The following is a 19,341-nucleotide window of genomic DNA, read 5'->3' on the forward strand; positions in this document are numbered from 1 at the left end:
AATCGAGCGCCGAGAGGGCGAGTGCGCGCTGGTGGCGCCAGATAGCGCTGCGGGCCGGGCACCGCAGTACCGGACACGCGCGCCGCCGCCGGGCCGCAGCTATGGGTCTGGGCGTCAGCGCCGAGCAGCCCGCGGGCGGCGCCGAGGGCTTCCATCTGCACGGGGTGAGTCGCCCCCGCGGCGCCGGTGACCTTGGCGGGGCGCCCGCACGGACGCGAGGGGACGTCTCGTCGCCGGCTGGAGGGCGGCAGCGGCAGGGTCCCGGTCCCTCGAGCGGCCAGGGTGTGCCTCCTTCCCGGTGGGAGCCGCCTGCGGGAGGCGGCGCCGAGGCTCTCTGGCCCCCGGCCCGTCTGCGGCCGGGTCTGCCCGGCGCCGGCCCCGAGTGCCAGCCGTGCAGGAAGCGGGAGCGTTTCCTGGTCGGGTCCGGCCGCCCGGAATGGCACTTCTCCCAGGTGAAGATTGCATCAGGTCCAGCCGGGACGCACTTGTGCACCCGGGTCATGTTTGTGATCGCCTCCTTGCTGGGCCTGGGGAGAGAGCCAGCAAGGCCAAGACCCTAGCTCCCCGTCGGGATGGCCAGGTGGACTCCGACTGCCACGGGGCCTGCCGGCGCGTATCCAGCCGACGGGCCTCCGGTTCCGGGCTGGAGGAGCAGTGCCAACCAGCCTGGGAGAGCCGCAGCGGGAGAGCCAGGAGACTGCCGCAGAAGGCGGGGTGCGAGCGTTGGCAGCAGGGAAGGGACTAGACTGGACAAGCAGTTCTGGACAAAGTGGAGACAGAGCGGGGTTCCTAGAGTCTGAAGGTGAGGAGAGGGCCCGCAGCCAGATGGAGAGCTGGGGTGGCGATGTGTACTGTGGAGAAGGAGGTGCTGAAACGGAGGTGAGAGGGGCAGGAGGGTCTCCTAACCCACAGCCCAGTGGGGAAGGACCTCGTGCTTCTCCAGGGGCACCCTGGATGGATTGCAGAGCTGAGTGTAGGCAGGCAAGCTGGTCAGTTTGGTACCTGGCTGCCGAGGGGTGTCTGAAGCTCTGTTAACCACAAGAGAGGAGGGTGAAAGAAGGGGGTTCCCAAAAGGCAAGCCAGCTTGGCTTCAGGACCCAGAGTTGACAGGCTCGTGTTTGGCAATGGGCTTTCTCTGGTTGGCATCACAGTGAGGAACCTGACAGAAAAGTGGACAGCGGAACGCCTCCCATCAGGAGAATCTTCCAGCAGGTTGATGGAAAGCAAAGAAATTGAGGACTTGGCGAGAGGGGAGAGGTGGGGCAGTGGTGGGGGGAATGTGGGAGAGGGGCTGAGTGGAGAGGTCAAGAGATTGGAGGTCTTCCATCCACAAAAACAGGTATTTTTGAGCACGTTCTGGGTACCAGAGATAAAGCAGTGGGCAGAACAGACACCGTCCCTCTTCTCACGGAGCTTATCCTTCATTGCTGGCACAGAGAGGAGGGAGACAGATGAAACAGAAATATATGATAGGCGGTGAGCAGTGCGAGACGAAAGTAGAGGAAGAGCATACAGAGGATGAGTGGGTGCTGTTTTGGATAGAGGGGTCAGGAAGACACCTGGGAGGGAAGGAGTGGACATTACAGATACTTAGAGGAAGAACATTCTGGGACGGTTGGGTTGATAAAGCAGGAGATGAGGCTGGTGTCCAGAGATGGGGTGGCCCATGTGAGGAGGACAAGTGCTAAAGGAAGAGACCAGACTATGCAGGGCCTGTCGTGTCCTGAAGATCAGGATTTTCTCCTGAGAAGTCCCTGCCCTCAGTGAGATTAGAGGCCTCGAGGGTCCCCCAGGAAATGGTTGTTACCTGTCCAGGCCCTGGGTTGGACTTCCTGGAGTCAGATTTCTGAATAATGGAGTGCTTTTCCTCCTGGGGAAGTCAGTGCTAGTAAAAGAGTTAAACACAAGGTAGGGCAGGTGGCGCAGTCCCCTGGCACGGAGCCAGTCCTCAGCAAGTGTCAGCTGCTGTCCCTTTAATTACATTAGATTCCCTGTTGGGGAACACAGTGAAAGGTGGTGGGAAACCAGCAAGCATCGAGGGACTGCGAGGTGGAGGGTGTTGGGAGCCCCCAAAGGAGAGCCGGACAGGGGACAGCGCTTATGGCGGGAGCGGGGATGTAGTGGCAAGCCACTCAGATTAGCTCTGCTCCAGAGCCCTAGAGGGTGATTACAAGGAGGGGGGCAAGGTCAGGGGAGTACAGCCAAAAGACAAGATCACAGCAGAGGGTGGCGAGAGGGCCTGGGGATTGGAGGCCTGAGCTTCTGGACCTCAGTAATGCTGGAGTGACAAGGAGTAACTGAGGAGGGGAGCAGTCTGGCAGCTGGGTGGCACTGGCCTCAGGAGCAGGGGGAGGCAGGAGTGGCATGGATGAGGTCCTGAGCTGGGAAGGAGGACTACCTCCACATTAGCTGTCCCTGAGAAGGAGGACTACCTCCACATTAGCTGTCCCTGAGTAACTGTCCAGTGGCTTTCAAAAGACACCTTGTTCCAGCTTTCCCGTGGCGGGAGAGGGGCAGGGCTCAGAGCTCCCCTGTTGCAGGCCAGCTGGGACTGGAGTTGGTTTCTGGGCTCACTGTCATAGGAAGCCATGGCAAGCTCCTGGGGATGGCAAGCAGGGCCTCAGTGGGTGGTGACTCAGCTAGAAGGACGTTCTAATTCCAGGGGTGAATCACCCTGGATCCCAAGGCGTGGGGTGAGCTCTCTTTCAGCTTGGGGAATCCAAGACTATAGGGGCTGGTGGGTGGTGGAAGCCCCAGGGCCTTCCCGTGGTGGATGCATCCGGAACCTGAAGCCACATGAGCCCTGTGTCCTCTGGGCTGATCCCTGGCCAGCGGGAGATCAAGTGCTCACAGCCAAAGGCCTGAGGGTGTGGGGCCCACTGCAGGGTCCAGCCCTGGGGATAAAGGCTGCATTGTTTGAGCAAAACTCTGTAAATGAGGCCTTTGAGATGGATTTTTACCCCAGCTGGGAGGCCTGGTTGCTGTGTTTTTGGAGACAGCAGTGAGTTCCAAAATACCGGGCTGGAGGCTCCCTTGGGCTCGGAGTGGCTCCCGGGAGGAGGAGCCGTTCCACACAGAAGGGGAGACTAGGCTGTGAGGCCGGGATTCATCCCTGCTTCTGGGACTCCCTCTTACAGGACTCCCTGTCCCTTGGGTCTTCTTCCCTCAGCTACACTCCTCAGTAGGTCCCACACCTGCCCAGCTGAGCTCAGATCTGTCACCACAGGGTCTGCGCTCTGGGATCTGGCCACAGGCTGCCCACCCTCTCTGTCTTTCTGAGCACAGCCCTGGTACCATCTATTCTGGGGCCCTCCCTTCCTGTCCACATCTAAACCTTTCTGGTAAACCTGCCGGCTTCCCAGTGGCCCGAGCTTCCCCACAGGCCTGTGGTGCCCTGTGTCTATGTGGCCTCCTAGAAGCTCCCAGGGCTACCCTGGGCTCTCCTGTGAGGCATCTCTGGAAGTATAATGTGTGGGTCATGACCCAACAAGAGCCATTTCTTAAAGAGAACAATCTTGCCCAGGTAGGTAGCCAGAGGGTGGAGTTACCTTGACAGTGCTCACCGGTCGCCTGCCTAGAACAGTTTGTGCAGGGCCCTGGTTCTTGCTGTGACACCGAAAGTGGTGATGGATGGTCTCTGAAATTGTGGACATGGGTGGGGGCTTCTCGGAGAGTCACGAGGCTGGTGCCTGCTGTGACTGTGGCCTCTGCTGTGGGACAGGTGCAGGAGAACTCCCCAGCCCAGCAGGCAGGCCTGGAACCCTACTTTGATTTCATCATCACCATCGGGCACTCGAGGCTGGTGAGGCTCCCCCATGCTACAGCTGCTGTGTGTGTGTGTGTGTGTGTGTGTCCCCTGACCCACAGCAGGCCCCACTCTGCTCCTTCTCCCTTTTCTTCTGGAGGGAGGCCCAGCTCACCTCTCCTCCTTCTAGGCCTATACTCAGCTTGACTGGTGCACTGCCCAGTGCCCAATTCCTGAGCTTTTTGGGGCTCTTGGAGCTGGCCACGAGGTGTAAAGGGCCTGCCTCTCAGGGCACGAGAAGTGTCAAGGTGCCAAGGGACCTGTCAGAGAGGGGAGCCCTGCAGTGCTCTGGACCAAGCAGGCTCTTTGCTCACTCTGTTGTCTTTTCCAGGGGTTCTGAGAGAGGCAGGTTTCGTGGTGCTTAGGGGTGGTAGGGGTTGCAGTGGTTGCAGGCCCAGACCCTGCCCTGGCCCACACCAGACCCTGCTGGGGTTCCTGGCCTCCTGGGCCCTTCCCCACATTGGACCCAGACTTGTCTGAGAGGTCCCAACCTGGGGGGTGGGTGGTGGGGGGCAGGGGGCTTGGCGTCAGCCCTTCTGCCCCCACAGAACAAGGAGAATGACACACTGAAGGCCCTGCTGAAGGCCAATGTGGAGAAGCCCGTGAAGCTGGAGGTGTTCAACATGAAGACCATGAAGGTGCGCGAGGTGGAGGTGGTGCCCAGCAACATGTGGGGCGGCCAGGGCCTGCTGGGGGCCAGCGTACGCTTCTGCAGCTTCCGCAGGGCCAGCGAGCACGTGTGGCACGTGCTGGTGAGTAGGGGGGCGGGGCAAGGGTTGGGTGTGGGGCATCTGGGTGGGGCCGACGACCTGCTTCCGGGACAGGGCTCCTGAGGGCCTCTCCTCATCCCTAGAACTGTGTACCCTGCTCGGTAGCCAGGCGACCTGCGGCACCCTTCTCACCCTCTAGACCTTGGTTTCCTATTTTGAGGGGTGGGGTACAACCAACTGGAGGGGCGCTTACACTGCCAGAATGCTGCTGCTTCTGGTCTTTATAGATGGGGTCTTTTCTGGTAGACTGTAGGGCCTACCGGGATCTAGTCGTTTCTGGCAGGTCCCCTCAGAGCCCCATTGGGCCTTGGGCCTGGGGTCTTCCTGAATCTCAGTGACTGAGTTGTCACAGATGTTGCAGTGTCTGTACACACACACACACACACACACACACACACACACACACACACACAAGATGGTGCCTACAATCTTGAATGCTTAGTGCCAAGGCTTGGTGGAAGGAGGGTGCCCTGAGCTGGAAATGGACTGATTTGATTTCTAGCCTTCTCTGTTGCTCACTGAGTTCTCGTGGGAGACTTCTCAACCTTTTAGCCTTCCTCAGTTTATCCACCAGTACAATGGGGTGATGAGGCAAATCCCTTTGCATTGCTCTGGGAGACCTGGAGCTAGGAGTGGTAGAGTTTCCCAAGGGAGGAAATGATGCTTGTACCCAGTTCTGCTCACTGCCCAGCCTCCAGCCCCTCCACAGTGGCCTGCACCCAGTAACAGCACAGCAGTTGGGCACTTCCTGTGGGCCAACTGTCATTTTCATTCTTTACCTGTATTCTATTTTTAATTGTTTCAGCAACCCTATGAGGAAGGACTGCATATCCTGCTTTTAATTGTGGGGAAACTGATGCTAGGGGGTTAAGTATTTGTCCACAGTTACAGGCTAGAGGTTGGCGGAGTCAGGATTTAACCCACATGAGATTCCAGAGCTCAGGGCTGTGAGCAGTGCCGTGGTGCTGCCCTCTGCCGGCCGGCTGTGCACCTTGGGGAGGTCAGGAAATGAAGGATGGAGTAGGAGAGTCTGGTCTTGTCCTAGCCCTGGAGCCTGAGAACAAATGTCCTGCTCAGTACCTGGAAAGGGAGCCCCTCCATCCCCAACTAGAGAAGCAAGACAGATAGTTGGTGATTTCTCTTTCCCTAGGACGTGGAACCCTCTTCACCTGCCTCCCTTGCTGGCCTGCGCCCATACACAGACTATGTGGTTGGCTCAGACCAGATCCTCCAGGAGGTGAGCAGCATTTGGTTTGTCCTCCCCAGGCCCCCCGGATAGGGTGCCGAGATGGGTGCTGTCCACGAGGAGGGCCTCGTTAAGTCGAGGCCTCCCAGTTCAGGTGTGGGGAGTGGGGCTCAGGTGCTGGTTTTGTCGTAGTCCGAGGACTTCTTTACGCTCATCGAGTCCCACGAGGGGAAGCCCCTGAAGCTGATGGTTTACAACTCCGAGTCCGACTCCTGCCGGGAGGTGACTGTAACTCCCAACGCAGCCTGGGGTGGAGAGGGCAGGTACTTCCTCAGGCGGAGGGTGGTGGGGTAGGGGCCTAGCAGAGCACCGGCTGGACCTGGCCACTGGGGTGGAGGTTGGGCTCAGGGTCCAGGGATCCTGAGGATGACCACTGGTCCAGGCAGCACCCTTGCTGCCCCTCATGGCTAGGAGTGGGTGGGGTTGGCAGACCTAGGAAGGGCTATGGGACAACCCCCTGGATTGAATGTTTCTGGACTTCGGCAGTCTGGGGTGTGGTATTGGCTACGGGTATCTGCACCGGATCCCAACGCAGCCTCCCAGCCACCACAAGAAGCCACCTGACGCCCCGCCACCTGATGCCCTGCCGCCTGATGTCTCACCATCTGGTGCCGCGCCACCTGGTGCCCCGCCACCTGACGCCCCGCCACCTGACGCCCCTCCTCCTGACGCCCCGCCTCCTGATGCCCTGCCTCCTGGACCCACCCCTCAGGACTCTCCTGCCTCTTCAGGCCTGGAGACAGGCTCCAGGCAGGATGACTACACGCAGGTATGTGGGGAGCATCTGCCAATGAGAGGAAGCGGGGGGCTTCGTAGGGGCAAAGGGGCCTGCCATCTGGGAAAGGAGGACCCAAGGCTGCTGTCACCCGGGGCCCATTTGTGGAGCCCTTGGAGGGCCTTTCTTGCTTCTGGGGGCCAGTGAAAGCAGGTGGTCCAATCCTGGGACAGTGAAGCCCACTTTAGTTCTCCTGACACTTAGGTCTGGAGGTGAGGGTCATGGCAAGGCACTAGTTGTTTTCATTTCCTGAGTGGGACACAGAGGCTCAGGCACAGAGCCTTGTACTGTGCCTTGAGGAGTCTGGGGTCAGGCTGGGCCAGAGGCTGGGCATCCAGAGCCCCGGCTGGTCTGGTTGTTTGGCCAGATCTGTAGAGGAATGCCAGACCTGCCTTCATGCCTGTGGGAAAGTCACTGAGTACCTTCAGGCACTGGGCTGTTGCCTAGGGTCTGTACTGGGGCACATGTGAGGATGGCTCCCTAGGCATGCTGGAATTCAGCCAAGGGTTCCTCTTCAGGTGGGTCATTGGAGGGGCCCAGCCAGGTGGGTGCTCAGGGCTCCTCAGCAGACCAGGAAGGGCACTCCCTCCTTGTCAGCACTACCAGAGAGGCCAGGCAGGCCTCCTGTACTGGACTGTAGATCCCCTGTGGGGGTAAGGGCAGGACACCACGGCTCTTTGCTCCATCAGGCAGAGCAGTGCTTCTGTGGCCACTGTGGGCCGGGGCTTAGGTTGGACTCCTCTGTCCCAACTGCCCCTACCGTGCTCCCTCCTTCTTCCCTGGCCCCCATAGGCCCTGCTGCAGGCACCTGGCTCCTTCATGGAGGGACAGTTTTCTGAGCCTGGGAGTCCCAGCTGTGGTGCTCCAGACCTTGGGGGATTTCCACATCTCATGGAGACACCTCTTCAACCTCCACCTCCAGTGCAGCGTGTCATGGACCCAGGTAGTGAGTGGGCCCCAGAGGAGGCGGAGGGGCCTGCAATCCCCGGTGCTGCAGTGGGCCCCAGGTTTGGGGCAGGGCTTCCAGGGCAGTGCCTAAACCTTCCTCAGACCCACGGATGCCTCCTAGCTCACAGATGCCAAGAGGGTCGCAGATGAGCCTGTCCAGTGTGCCGGTGGGGGGACTGCAGTCCACAGAAGGGAAACGGCCTGCTCGAGGTCACGCTGCATAGTGGGGACAGAGCAGGGTCTGGGCCCTCTGCCTCTGTGCTAGGCCTTTTCTTTCCTCAGCAACAGGCAGTGGGGACCACTTTGGGGTTGGGCGGGGGAACCCTTTTGGGCTGAGATTACAGTTTCAGGCTGGGCCAGGCGCTCCAGGAACAGGGGCCTGAGGCCCAGGGTATGGGCCTTCCAATCGTCCGGGTTTTGTGCTGGCAAAGACTTGCATCCTTCTCCTAGGCTTCCTGGATGTGTCAGGTATCTCCCTCTTGGACAGCAGCAATGCCAGTGTCTGGCCCGGCCTGCCCTCTGCCACAGAGCTGACATCCATGGGTCTCTCAGCCTCTGGCCCTGAGGACGTCTCCAGCAGCGGTTCTCACGAGCGTGGTGGTGAGTGGCCCACACCTGTGCAAGCTTTTTGGGAAGGACCCTGAGTCATTGGCAAGGTTGCCCTGAGTTTCTCAGCTGGCTGGGAGGCTGGCTTTTGGATGAAATACAGCCACGTGAAAGCATCTGGACACTAGAGCTCCCATTCCCCATCAATATCTGGGGAGGGAGTTGCGGGGGGGGGTGTCAGTGGGGGCTGCCCCAGGCCTTCTCAGCCCCTCTCTGTATTTTTCAGGTGAGGCCACATGGTCCGGATCAGAGTTTGAGGTCTCCTTCCCGGACAGCCCAGGCACCCAGGCACAACCAGACCACCTGCCTCAGCTAACTCTTCCCGACAGCCTTATCTCGGCAGCCTCACCGGAAGACGGCCTGTCGGCTGAGCTGCTCGAAGCGCAGGCTGAGGACGAGCCGGCAAGCACAGAGAGCCCAGAGTTCGGGGCGGAGGCTGAGGGGGCAGGCGGCCAGGCCCTGCTCTCTATCCCTGAATAACGCCCTAGGCTGTCCAGGTCCCTGATGGCATTTCGTGAGGCTGGATGGGGGGAAGCCGCTTAGGCCGCACTATGCAGCTCAGCCCCTTGCCTGATCCCAGCCCAGTGTGTGCAGCTTCCTAGGCAGCGGCTCCCCGTTGTGCAGGGACTTCTGCAGCCCGGGAGCTCATGTGTGCCCATAGCCGCTGCCGGTGTCCAAGAGATGACCTTCCAGCATTGATTCTGCCTGGTGGTCCTGGCTTTGGGGAGTCGGGCACTTGTTTGAGAGTCTCAGACAAGTCCTTTTGGGGTGGTGGGGAGCTGGGAGCAGCACCCAGATTAAGTTTTGCAGGAGCTGGGGTAGGAGAGGAAAAGGACTACTCTGCTGCTTGGGTGGGGCAGAGAGCCTCCGTGGGTAGGAAGAGGAGACCATCGGCAAGAACATCCTTAGGCCACGTTGTACCCTTACGTCCAGTGCTTGCTCCTGCTGTGGTCACTATGGCTGCCCAGGCAGCAGCAGAGTCCACACAGGGTCAGGTGTGAAGGAGGAAGGAGGATTGAAGGGTGGAGTGGAGGAGGAAGGGATAGGTCTGGAGTATTTGCCTACAACTTGCTAGGGCTTGCCTTGATTCTTCTTGTACAGCTCAGCTAGCCCCGTGTGTACTCGAAGGCAGCCCCACGCCTTGGGGACCCCTGAGGCCCCAGTTACCATCTCTTCTAGAAGTCTCGTATCCTCATCTCTGCTACACTGCATAGCTGGCTCAGGCTGACTGACATCTGCCAGTAACAGCTGGAGGAGAGAAGCAGTGAACTTGTCCATCTCTCCTGGGGGAGGAGGGAAATTCTAGCCCTGTCAGCAGAGACTCACTTGTTCTTGGACCATGATGTCTCTTTTTCCCCAGGGCCTACACCCCACAGACCCAGTATCCCTAGTGGTGACTCCTGTCAGCTCCCAAACTTATACAACCATCTCTTCTAAATATACAAGGCATCCAGGCTGCCCTAGTAGAATACAGATTGCAAATTTAAATTCAACGACCTAAGCAGACTCAAAGCCAGTCCTGACTGGACTTCTTGAACACAGCTCCCACCCTAAGCGGAATGAGGGCCTGGACAATGGTGGGTAGGCCATTCTGTTCTTCCCTATAGTATGGGAGGCTGTTCCCTCCACCCCCGGTGCCCAGAGTGGCTAAGACTAGGCGAGATCTTGTGTTTTACCTAGTTGCTGCATAAAGAGGAGGGCTCCATGCAGGAACAGCTCCTCATCTTAAGTCCCTCACCTGCCCACATCTTACCAATTGCTACAAAAGCTGCCTCTGGCTTTGTCTTCTAGCTGCTACCCAGTTCAAAGTCCCACGTTTGCAGCTTGATCTGTAATGTGGGCACTTTACAGTGCATTCAGGGTTCTTTTAGGCCCATACAATAAGGACCATCTGCTCGGGGGGGAGGCACAGATCAAGTATATGCAGGGAGGGCCCCCAGTGAGCAAACTCTTCAAATTTCTAGCACTATGACTGCATTTGAAGCAAGCCCTCGTCAAGCCTGTCGTGGCAGCTGATAAGCCTGCCGAACAGGGAGGAGGTGTGTCCAAAGCCAGGTCTGGAGCTGGGTTCTGGGATTTTCTGGGAGCCGTGTCTGCCTGTAGGAATCCAAGAAGTAGAAGAGAATCACCACAGGATGTTTGGAGGCCAGCTTCCCTGAACTGCAGCCTGGTAGTCTGGCGTGACATCCCCCTCACCCTAGGATTCTGGCTCTTCCTCTCTCACTTTTATATACTCCCCACCCTGACCAGGGGGATAAAATGGGTACTGACGTTGATGACTGTCAGGGTAAACATGGAACCAGAAGTTTCTCTGTAATCTGCTATGAAGGAAAATGACAAGTGAAAGAAATAAAGGTGTACTACACTTTGAAATACTGTAACTAAAGCCTTTATTCTATACAACTGTGAAATACATATTTTTACCCTTTTGGCATTGCAGACTGTCAGATTTTCTGGAAACTGTTACTGGTTTGACTGGAAGGAAAAAAAGTAGAAGCATGCTGAGGGTCAGATCTGTGACAGGAAGGGAGTGCAGCCACCCCTCAAGTCTCGGCCCATGGGGCCAAATGGCCCAGTGAAACCTATTCCTTTACCCCAAGGGCCCCTCCTGCAAACACAGCAGAGGGCTAAGTGAGTTGTGGGGTTTGTTTTTGCCTTTAATTCACAACTATTGCTAAAAAATGTGCACCAAAAGCACACTGTTGTATCCAACAGATAGAAAGGACTTTTTAAAAAAAGAAGCCGGTTGCTCTCTGTGTAAGGGAGAAAAACTCATTGGAAATGTGGCATGTCTCTGCTCACTTCTTCAAAGTGCTGGAGGCAGTGACTTGTCCACTTTCCAAAGGAAGCTGACCAGCAGTGAGGGAACCCTGTCTCTACAGTTGTGCAGGTAAGAATATCTCAAATAGAAAGGTCTGGACTTAGGCCCATCAGCTGCTTCCCGCTGAACCTGTCAAGATGTAGAAAAGAAAACAACCCTTTCCGGCCCCTCCCCAGTCCCTGCTGTTGTGGGGACAGACCGCACGCGAGCTGGGGAGGCAACTGGACTGGAATAAACTGCCCTCTGAAGGCACTTGTGCTTCTGGCTTTAAACAGGAGGCTTGTCTTCCGTAGTTGTACGGGGCTGGACCACTGTTCTATTCTGAATACAAAGGACCCTGGGGAGAATCCAAAGTATTTTCTTCTGCCAAAAGTTGAAGTGTTTATCCCCAATAAGTTATATTCTGTACAAGACTCAAATGATTCTATGAAAGCTTCAGATTGTTAGAAAGAACAACGAAAAGAACTCTGGATACAGGTACCACAACAAAAACCTGCATATAAAACTCTGGTGAAAACAAGTATGTATACTTCCAGGAGGGGAATATCAAATTAACTCACTAGGATACCCTTCCTTCTCTGACACCATAAATTTTAGGTAGCATTTAAATGAAGTGAGTATCTCCTTGTGGTTTTTTTTTTTCCTTTTCTTTTCTCCTCATGGTCTTAAGTTTCGATGGTGTTGTGCTGCTCACCCAAAGCGCGAACCTGTGATGTCACGTAGCTTGGCCCCTCAACAAAGCTGGACGCGGAGGAGCAGGGAAGGCGTGGCACCTGCCCGTGGCTGCCGCACAGCCGGGGGCACTGTGGGGGCGCAGCAGCCCTGGGCGCCGCTGGGCATACTCCAGTCTGGCGGTCCAAGTGCTATGGGCCAGCTCCCAGAGTTTCGCAGGTCTTCCTAAAGAACGCATCTGAGATGCAATATTAAAACGAGCCCAACAAGGATAATTTATTATGAAATGGGCTGGCTCTGGAATTGTACAACAGCAAATTCCTATTAAAAATAACTGTCTTAAATGTGAGAATAACTTGTTTTTAATGACCGACTTGGAAAAAGCCTTCATAGGTGCTGCAGGAATGGAATGTACTCTCTTACAAAAGCTACAGAGCATGTGGGTTTGAAGTGGAAACACAGTGACAGATGTGGCTCTACCTATGTGTCTCTACAAGTGCTAACAGACAAAGATAAGGTCCTTTGAAACGAAAGGAAGAAGCCCAGTCTGTGCTGGCCTGTCGTCCGTCCTCTGTACATCTCACAGGACACAGTGTGTCTGTGGGGTTTTCTGCTCGCACTCTCTGCCTCCCTGGGGACAGCTTAATCTACACATGGAGACTGGTTTCTATTTTACACCGCAATTAGTCACTTCAACTGAAAGAGAATCTCGGTCCATACCAAATCGGCCGTTAGAAGTCGTGCTCCCGCTGGGGCTCGGTGGGCTTCCTAGGACTACTCTCGGGGCCAAGGAGGAAGGTCAGTAAATGAATACCCAGGAGTGCTCGCCCACCCCTCACGTCGACTTCTGACGGTAATGGAGGGTGAGGTCACCACCACTCTTCCATATGAAGTGCTTCACTGTTCGGAGGTCCATGTTTGGATCTAAAACCTGAATGGTCAAAAATAAGTAATAATAAATGTCAAAGCCTCTACTTTGTAATATCCAAGACCCTTATTGTAAACTCAGGGACTCTCACCAGATGATCCAGCTCGTCCTCCCCTCGCCTACCCCTGGTGGCCTGCTCTTGCTGACAGAGCTCCCATGCACGCAGACACGAATCCGGGCAGTGAGAGACGAGCAGCTTGGGCGGCTAGGCTGGAGATCCCAACTTCAGCTGTTCCCCTGAGGAAATGCCTCTAGTGCACCTTTATTTAAAACAGTGCCCCCAATGCTCCACCCACCTCTGCTTCAAATCTTAAACCAACACGGCCGACACTGCTCTGTCAATCGAGATGATCATGTGTCTTTTTCTTGTCAGGAAAAAAAAAAAGCCACCAGCACATTCACCCTTTGTGTGTGCACTTCAATCTCTATGTCCTTTTCCCGAGAATCTTCCTGGGGTAAATAGGAACTTCAGGGTGGGCTGCAGAGCCCCTCCAGAAAGGGTCTCACCAATAGGTGGGAGAGACCCAGCACTCCTTAGAGCCTCCCTAAAAGCAGAAGTACCCCCAAAGGTAACAGACGTGGGAACCATAATGACACCACATGTAACTTTCTGAGCATCGACACGAAAAAATGGAGCTATGGTCCTCAAGTGCACTTACCTGGTCCTGGCACAAAAGTTCAATTTTCTCCTCTGCCAAAACAGCAATATCCTCTTCTTTTTCCTGTTCTCCTGGTTTTTCATTATTAGAAGAGCTAGTGGTTTGCGACTCATTATCCAAGTTGATGATTTTCTCATAAACGTGTTCCATTACTTTCCGGACCTGTAGCATGTCACTAGCAGAGAGTCTGTCTCTGTAAGAAGCAAGGGCAGATTGTGCCATCAGGAATCACTGGATGTTATCTCTTAAATATTTTTTGGTGTTCACATTGGATAAAGACAAAACAAAGCACGGAAACATATCAAGAAGAATGTTTAGGTCATTGCCTTAATCCAGTTTTAGAATTGCCAACACATTTCCATCGTGTCCCCCAAAGACACAGATTACATGTAAGTGAGATTAAATACATGTTCTTAAAACTTACATATGTGTCAAGAACAGCCTGCTGGGTTTTATTCCCTTAAAGATGATCCTAGAGGATGGGCAAACTAAATGCTCTTGGGAGGGAAGGCAGCCCCCCCCGTGTTTACCAGGCTCCCATTCCCCAGGTGCTCATTTCTCCTGTGGCTCCTGGCCCTACAGCCAAGACCTCCTGCCTAAACTCTAGGCCACAAGCCCAACAGCTGGCTGGGTATCTCCAGAAGGACGTCCCATGGGCACCTCAAACTCTACGTGTCCCCAACCAGATTCATCAATTTCCTTACCCTCAAACCTACTTCTCTTGTAGCACTGACGTCAGTTCAAAATGGCCTACCCAAGTAGCTCGGGCTCAAAGTCTGAAAGCCATCTTGACCTTCAGTCATTAAATCTGGTTGAAGTGCTATCTAGGACTTGCTTTAAAATAATGTGGGGTGTGTATGTGTGTGTAGGTGGGTCGGAGGGAGAGGTATAGGTGAGGGAAAATGCTTAGGCATGACCCTGGAGCTGTTTGAGGGGATAATGGGGGTTCATGCCCCTGATCTCTTGTTTGTATATGTCTGGAAATGCCCCTAACAGATTTTACTTGCTCAGATACACGTCCACGAGACCTCAAATTTCCTTTCCCAGTTCTGGAGTCTCTGCTGCAGCTACACCGGTCCTTGCTAATTTTCAGGATCCTGTGTATACTCCTACTTCCAAATCCTCAAACCATTTTCTGGACATGGAATACCTCTCTTTTGAAATTCTATCCATTTCTTACATGTCCAGCTCAAATTCCATGTCTTTCAAGAAGACTTTCTGGAAGCTCCAGCCCACGATTCATTTCTTTCCCCTACTCCCATGACTCCCTAAGTATCCATAAAAGCAATTTTTATATACACATTGTGTCCTAAACTATGCTGTGGCAAGAGAAAAAAAACCAAGTCTTATACTTTTGAACATCTGTGGCCTACCACAGGAGGTATTTATAAACGCTCAACTGTATAAGCTTTCAGAATCACAAAACCTGCTTTAGTTATCCTTTACTATGAAAGCAATCATAAAGAAGAACAAAGTGCTGGCCATTAATGAGATCAAGGCATCATGTAACACTGCATTTACTTACTTTTTTAATGTTTTTGCTCCCGAAGATGCATGAGGTTGGAGGTAGAAAGGAATTTTGTTGAATTTGGGCATATTTTTCTGAAATATTGAAAGTAAAAAGAAAGGTATGATCATTTTGATCAGCCGATGAATGAAAATGATGTCAACAGAAAAACATGATTTGCAAGTTATTTTACAAGTAAAACTGACTTTCTATGAAATGTACAGTAAGCTATCAAATTATCCAAGTCAGCCTTAGTGAAAACGTATCAGGAAAGTATCATGTTTAGTTTTGTAATAAAAGATATGTGAGACAAATGATATGTCAGTGGCATGATGCTGTAGAATGGCTCTTCTCAAATAATATTTCAAGGTATTAAAGGGAAACAAGCTTTAACTCTTAAAGCTCTCAAAATAAAAATCTCAATTCCACACTTAAACACTGGGGCTGATACCTAAGGGCCCAAACAAAAAGTTCAGTGTCTTGAGAGAAACCCACAACATTCTACTGTACACTCTGGCCTGGTGAGACCCACCGTCCAACTGAAAAGGTCACTCAGGTCCTCCCATTTTCTTTCCCTCTGACCTCAGGTCTGAGGTTTTAAGCAAGAGTGGAAACTTCAGCCAACCACCAAGATGACTATCATGAAGCAAACCACATACTTAGATAAAGAATAAATTTAACTGGTCATCTTTTCTCTGGGTATTAATCCCCTCTGAGCCTCCATGTCATATCCTGTTTGGATGTCTCCTCTCAGGAAAAAGCCACAGGCCTAAAGTCAGCAATGTATCCCAGGTGACTTTCACACTCAAAGGAAGCAGTGGTTTATGGGAAGCTCGGACTTAGAGAATAGCACAGAATATCCATCAGGTGTCACACTAGCTTCAAGTTCTTGGAGGTATATGTGGGACAGAAAACAAATTTTCTGAAAGTTCTATAGAGGTTAAATCTCTTTTCATATGGCTTTAGGAATATATAAAACAGGTCAACAGCACATAAGAGAGTGTAGAAACAGACCCATGTGTATACAGAAATTTAGTATATGATAAAGATAGCATTTCAAATTAGTAGGAAAAGAACAGATCACTCCAAAAAATTGTTTTGGCACAGTGGCTAACCATCTGGAGAAAGTTAGCATCCTACTTCACACAAAACAGAATAAATTCTAATAGGTTACAGATCTAGACATACACAATGATCACAGACGTACCAGAGGAGATATACATTTTTGCTACTTTGGACAGGAAATACCAAAGCAAGACATGAAACTCAGAGCCATAAAAGATCAATCTGATTACAGAAAATTCAAACTTTTTGCCAGGCAAAAGACATCAGCCACGAACAAAGTAAAACTTTGATTGAGAGACACATGTAATAGTAGAAGGGTTAATATTTAATAGGACGAAATCCTGCAAATCAGTAAGAAACAAATCACCCAATAGAAAAATGAGTACACTCACAGAAGAAATACAAATGGCCAGTATGAAAAGATGCCTAACCTCACCACATGTGAAAAAACAACACCCCACATTAAAACAATGAGATATTTGCCATCTTTTAGCAACGACTGAAAAATAACCAGTGTCGGTGAATGTGGAAAACAGGCACAAAATAGTGTTGGTGAGAGCGTACGCTGCTAGAGCTTTTGTGGGGGGCAATTTGGCAGTTAACTATCAAAATTGAAAACGTGCATACCCTTTGATCCAACAATTCCACTTCTAGGAATTTATCCTAAAAAGTACACAAAGATACATGTACAAGGATGTTTACTGAAGCATTGCTCGTAATAGAAAACATTGGAAACAACCTTAATGTCCATCAATAGGGGACCAGTTAAATAAATTATGATATATTTATACAAAGACATACTATGTAGTCATTAAAGAGGAATGAATGACCTACATGTACAGACATGAAAAGATGTCCAAGATACATTTTTTTTTTTAAAGATTTTATTTATTTGTCAGAGAGAGAGAGAGAGCGAGCACAGGCAGACAGAATGGCAGGCAGAGGCAGAGGGAGAAGCAGGCTCCCTGCTGAGCAAGGAGCCCGATGTGGGACTCGATCCCAGGACGCTGGGATCATGACCTGAGCTGAAGGCAGCCGCTTAACCCACTGAGCCACCCAGGCGTCCCCCAAGATACATTTTTAAGTGAAAAACCAAACCAAACCAAGTGGCAGAACAGTATGTATAACAGATTTTGTGCAAAATAATGAACTCTGTGTGTGTGTGTGTACACACACATAGGTGCATGCACACACACTCAGTAGTATCTGCTTGTGTATGCACAGAAAAAGGTCCTGAAGGTTATGGCCTGAACTACGACTACTTATCCCCTCTAGGGTGAAGGACAGGAGTGAGTGGAAGAGAGGAATGACTGGGAAAGAGATGGGCATTTCACTTGATTCATTTATTTTCTTTAATGAGCACATATTACGGTTATAACTGACTCCAACAGGATATAAACAGTACATAACTAATTACCAGTACTTCTTCCGCAACCTTGGGACTGCAGGGAAGCTGAGGAGGGTTCCCCTTGGCAGCCTAGTGTTTACTAACGTAAGACTGTACAGTCTAAAGCTGCTCTTAATCTCCTTTGTGTTTGGACAGAACAAAAGGGCAAAACAGGAGTGGAGGACACTTACATCCACAGTGATGTCAATTACCCATTGTGGCACTGTCTCATTAAGAAGCATCGACTCAGTCTCACCCCCGGAGTCTCGGCAGAGCAGCCTAAACATAACCCGTCAGGTAGTCAGTGACACAGCAGCACAAATGACAAACCACTGTCAACAAACATTAGAGGGAGGGACCCTAGCATCCATTCGGGGGGATGAGCTCCACTTGACAGCTGAGGCAATGGAGTGCAGCCAGGCAGCATGGCTCACTCGGCTAAGGGGGGCGGCAGGTGCTAACACTCAGGGCCCTGCATCCTTGAGGCTACGCATATACTACAGCTGCTTCTCTGAGTCCTCGGGTGATGATAGGAATGCTGGCTGCAGGCAAAATACTCAAGAAACATCCCCTGCCAGGGCTGTAGTGCATGGCCCAGGCCTCCACACATCACAAGGATCAGGACTGTTTTGGTCATCACACTCTCAGGAAACCACCGGAAAGCAAGAGAATTCTGAGCTTAGGGAAAGAGAATTCTGGCCTGCATTTTTCTTACTTTTGGCCCTATAGAAGACTCTACTGAGCTCTCCCCTGTGATTCCAGCAGGGCCTGGCTGGCCACTTGAGGTGAAGCCAGTCCAGCTTCCCAGCACGGCCTCATGAAGGACTGCCTCATTTCTCAAGTCGCGCACCACTGAGCACAACAGTTCTCAGGAGCAGCCCAGCCCACCTTGTACCGACTGCCCAGCCTGAGGGAAGTTACCTTCTCTGATGCTATTCTATGAGCAGGGACTTCTGGGGATTTCCTGACCCCAACAGTCATGTCAGCTAAGTGAGAGAAAGTGACAGCTTCCTGTAGAAACCACCACAGAAGCTGCCTTAAAGTATCGACCTCATTTTAACACAAGAGGATCAGTTCTCAATTAGAACGTGGTCTAATAGCATCAGACACTTAACTATCTCATGGAGCTGGAAAAGCTTCTGAACCCCTTATACTCCCAGAACAAGTTACAACGTTTGAATCAGTACTTCTTAGCAAAAGGGATGATTTCTTAGGCAGGTCTCCAGCCCTCCACACTCATACCTGAACAGCGTGCGTCCTCCAGCTTCACCGAAGATCACAGGGGTGTGAGGGGGCACTTGAAAATATCCATTTCCCTTCTGTACTCGGTTCTCCTGCTCCCCATTTACTAGGAAAAGATGCAGAGGACATCAGTATCCAGAACTAGTGCTAAAAACACAGATTCTAAACATTTTGTTTCTACAAGCTTCAAACATTGCCAAGTTTTCAAAGCTAAAAGTCTGATGAGTCAGCAGGGTCAGATAAAGGTAAAAAAAAAAATCAAAGTTAAATTTCTACAAAGAATAAGAAGTGAAGCAACTTGTAATGTACTTTATGGGAAATGACTATAACTTTAGATAATTTTAATAGAAAAGATTAATATTTGAGACTTGAAACAAGGAGAACTCTACTTCAGCCACAGGAAAGGGTAGGACAGCCTGTTTATAAACAGCAATATGCTTTTGTGTGTGTGTGTGCGTGCACATGTGTGTGTGCATGTGTGTGTGTGTGTGTGTGTGCGTGCATGTGTGGAACACCAAGCTTAGAAAAATCTCTTGGGCCAGAAAAAAAATTTATTGCTTAATGGCAGAGGTACTGGTGAAAAATAAAATCCTCAGTGAAGTCGACACCTCTTTTTTATTATTCTCTGTAGATTTCATTTCACTCTGCCTTCTCTGTAATCTTTTGACCAAGTACGGTTGAGCCCCACTCCAGTGCCACCTTGTCCCTAAAGGCATCCCTGGTGAATCTGGAAGCAAACTCACCCTCTGAGCTTACAGCACTTTCAGATCCTCTCTTGGAGAAACAACCAATCTTCCCTCTGACCTTACCAGGTTCCATCTACTCTGAGGAGCTCTCTGCCCTACCACAATGTCAGTCCCTAAAGGATGCAGTCCATGCCCAATTATCTCGGCCCACCCCTGCCTGCAAC

General features: G+C 52.0%; 2 protein-coding genes across 7 annotated transcripts in view; one reads left to right on the plus strand and one right to left on the minus strand.

The window, feature by feature from the left end:
* The first annotated feature begins 62 nt into the window (after window positions 1–62).
* GORASP1 (golgi reassembly stacking protein 1) lies at window positions 63–10,523 on the plus strand. The gene is made up of 10 exons (XM_032861163.1): window positions 63–164; window positions 3,722–3,802; window positions 4,354–4,557; window positions 5,726–5,812; window positions 5,954–6,084; window positions 6,308–6,590; window positions 7,389–7,539; window positions 7,995–8,144; window positions 8,377–9,727; window positions 10,115–10,523. The coding sequence occupies exons 1-9, from the start codon at window positions 102–104 to the stop codon at window positions 8,628–8,630; spliced, it is 1,404 nt and encodes a 467-aa protein (XP_032717054.1). The 5' UTR covers window positions 63–101; the 3' UTR covers window positions 8,631–9,727; window positions 10,115–10,523.
* Window positions 10,524–10,526: 3 nt separating this feature from the next.
* The window catches only part of WDR48 (WD repeat domain 48), a 46,483-nt gene continuing 37,668 nt past the window's right edge, over window positions 10,527–19,341 (minus strand). For 5 of the 6 annotated variants that reach the window (XM_032861158.1, XM_032861159.1, XM_032861161.1 and 2 more), the window contains 5 exons: window positions 18,432–18,537; window positions 17,381–17,468; window positions 14,756–14,832; window positions 13,231–13,423; window positions 10,527–12,574 (listed from right to left, as the gene is read on the minus strand). In XM_032861158.1, coding sequence (XP_032717049.1) covers window positions 12,479–12,574; window positions 13,231–13,423; window positions 14,756–14,832; window positions 17,381–17,468; window positions 18,432–18,537 — 560 coding nt within the window. In that variant the 3' untranslated portion in view covers window positions 10,527–12,478. The remainder of the gene's footprint in view (window positions 12,575–13,230; window positions 13,424–14,755; window positions 14,833–17,380; window positions 17,469–18,431; window positions 18,538–19,341) is intronic. The other variant, XM_032861157.1, reaches the window with a different exon arrangement.

This window comes from Lontra canadensis, unplaced genomic scaffold, assembly GCF_010015895.1.
Source record: "Lontra canadensis isolate GAN:19392208 unplaced genomic scaffold, GSC_riverotter_1.0 scaffold20, whole genome shotgun sequence".
Lineage (NCBI taxonomy): Eukaryota > Metazoa > Chordata > Mammalia > Carnivora > Mustelidae > Lontra > Lontra canadensis.

Bases quoted from the DNA above. Each gene is read 5' to 3' on its own strand.
- GORASP1 (XM_032861163.1), top strand. From the start codon at position 102: ATGGGTCTGGGCGTCAGCGCCGAGCAGCCCGCGGGCGGCGCCGAGGGC. The intron at 165-3,721 runs GTGAGTCGCCCC...GCTGTGGGACAG, and splicing joins AGGGCTTCCATCTGCACGGG to GTGCAGGAGAACTCCCCAGC. The intron at 4,558-5,725 runs GTGAGTAGGGGG...CTCTTTCCCTAG, and splicing joins AGCACGTGTGGCACGTGCTG to GACGTGGAACCCTCTTCACC.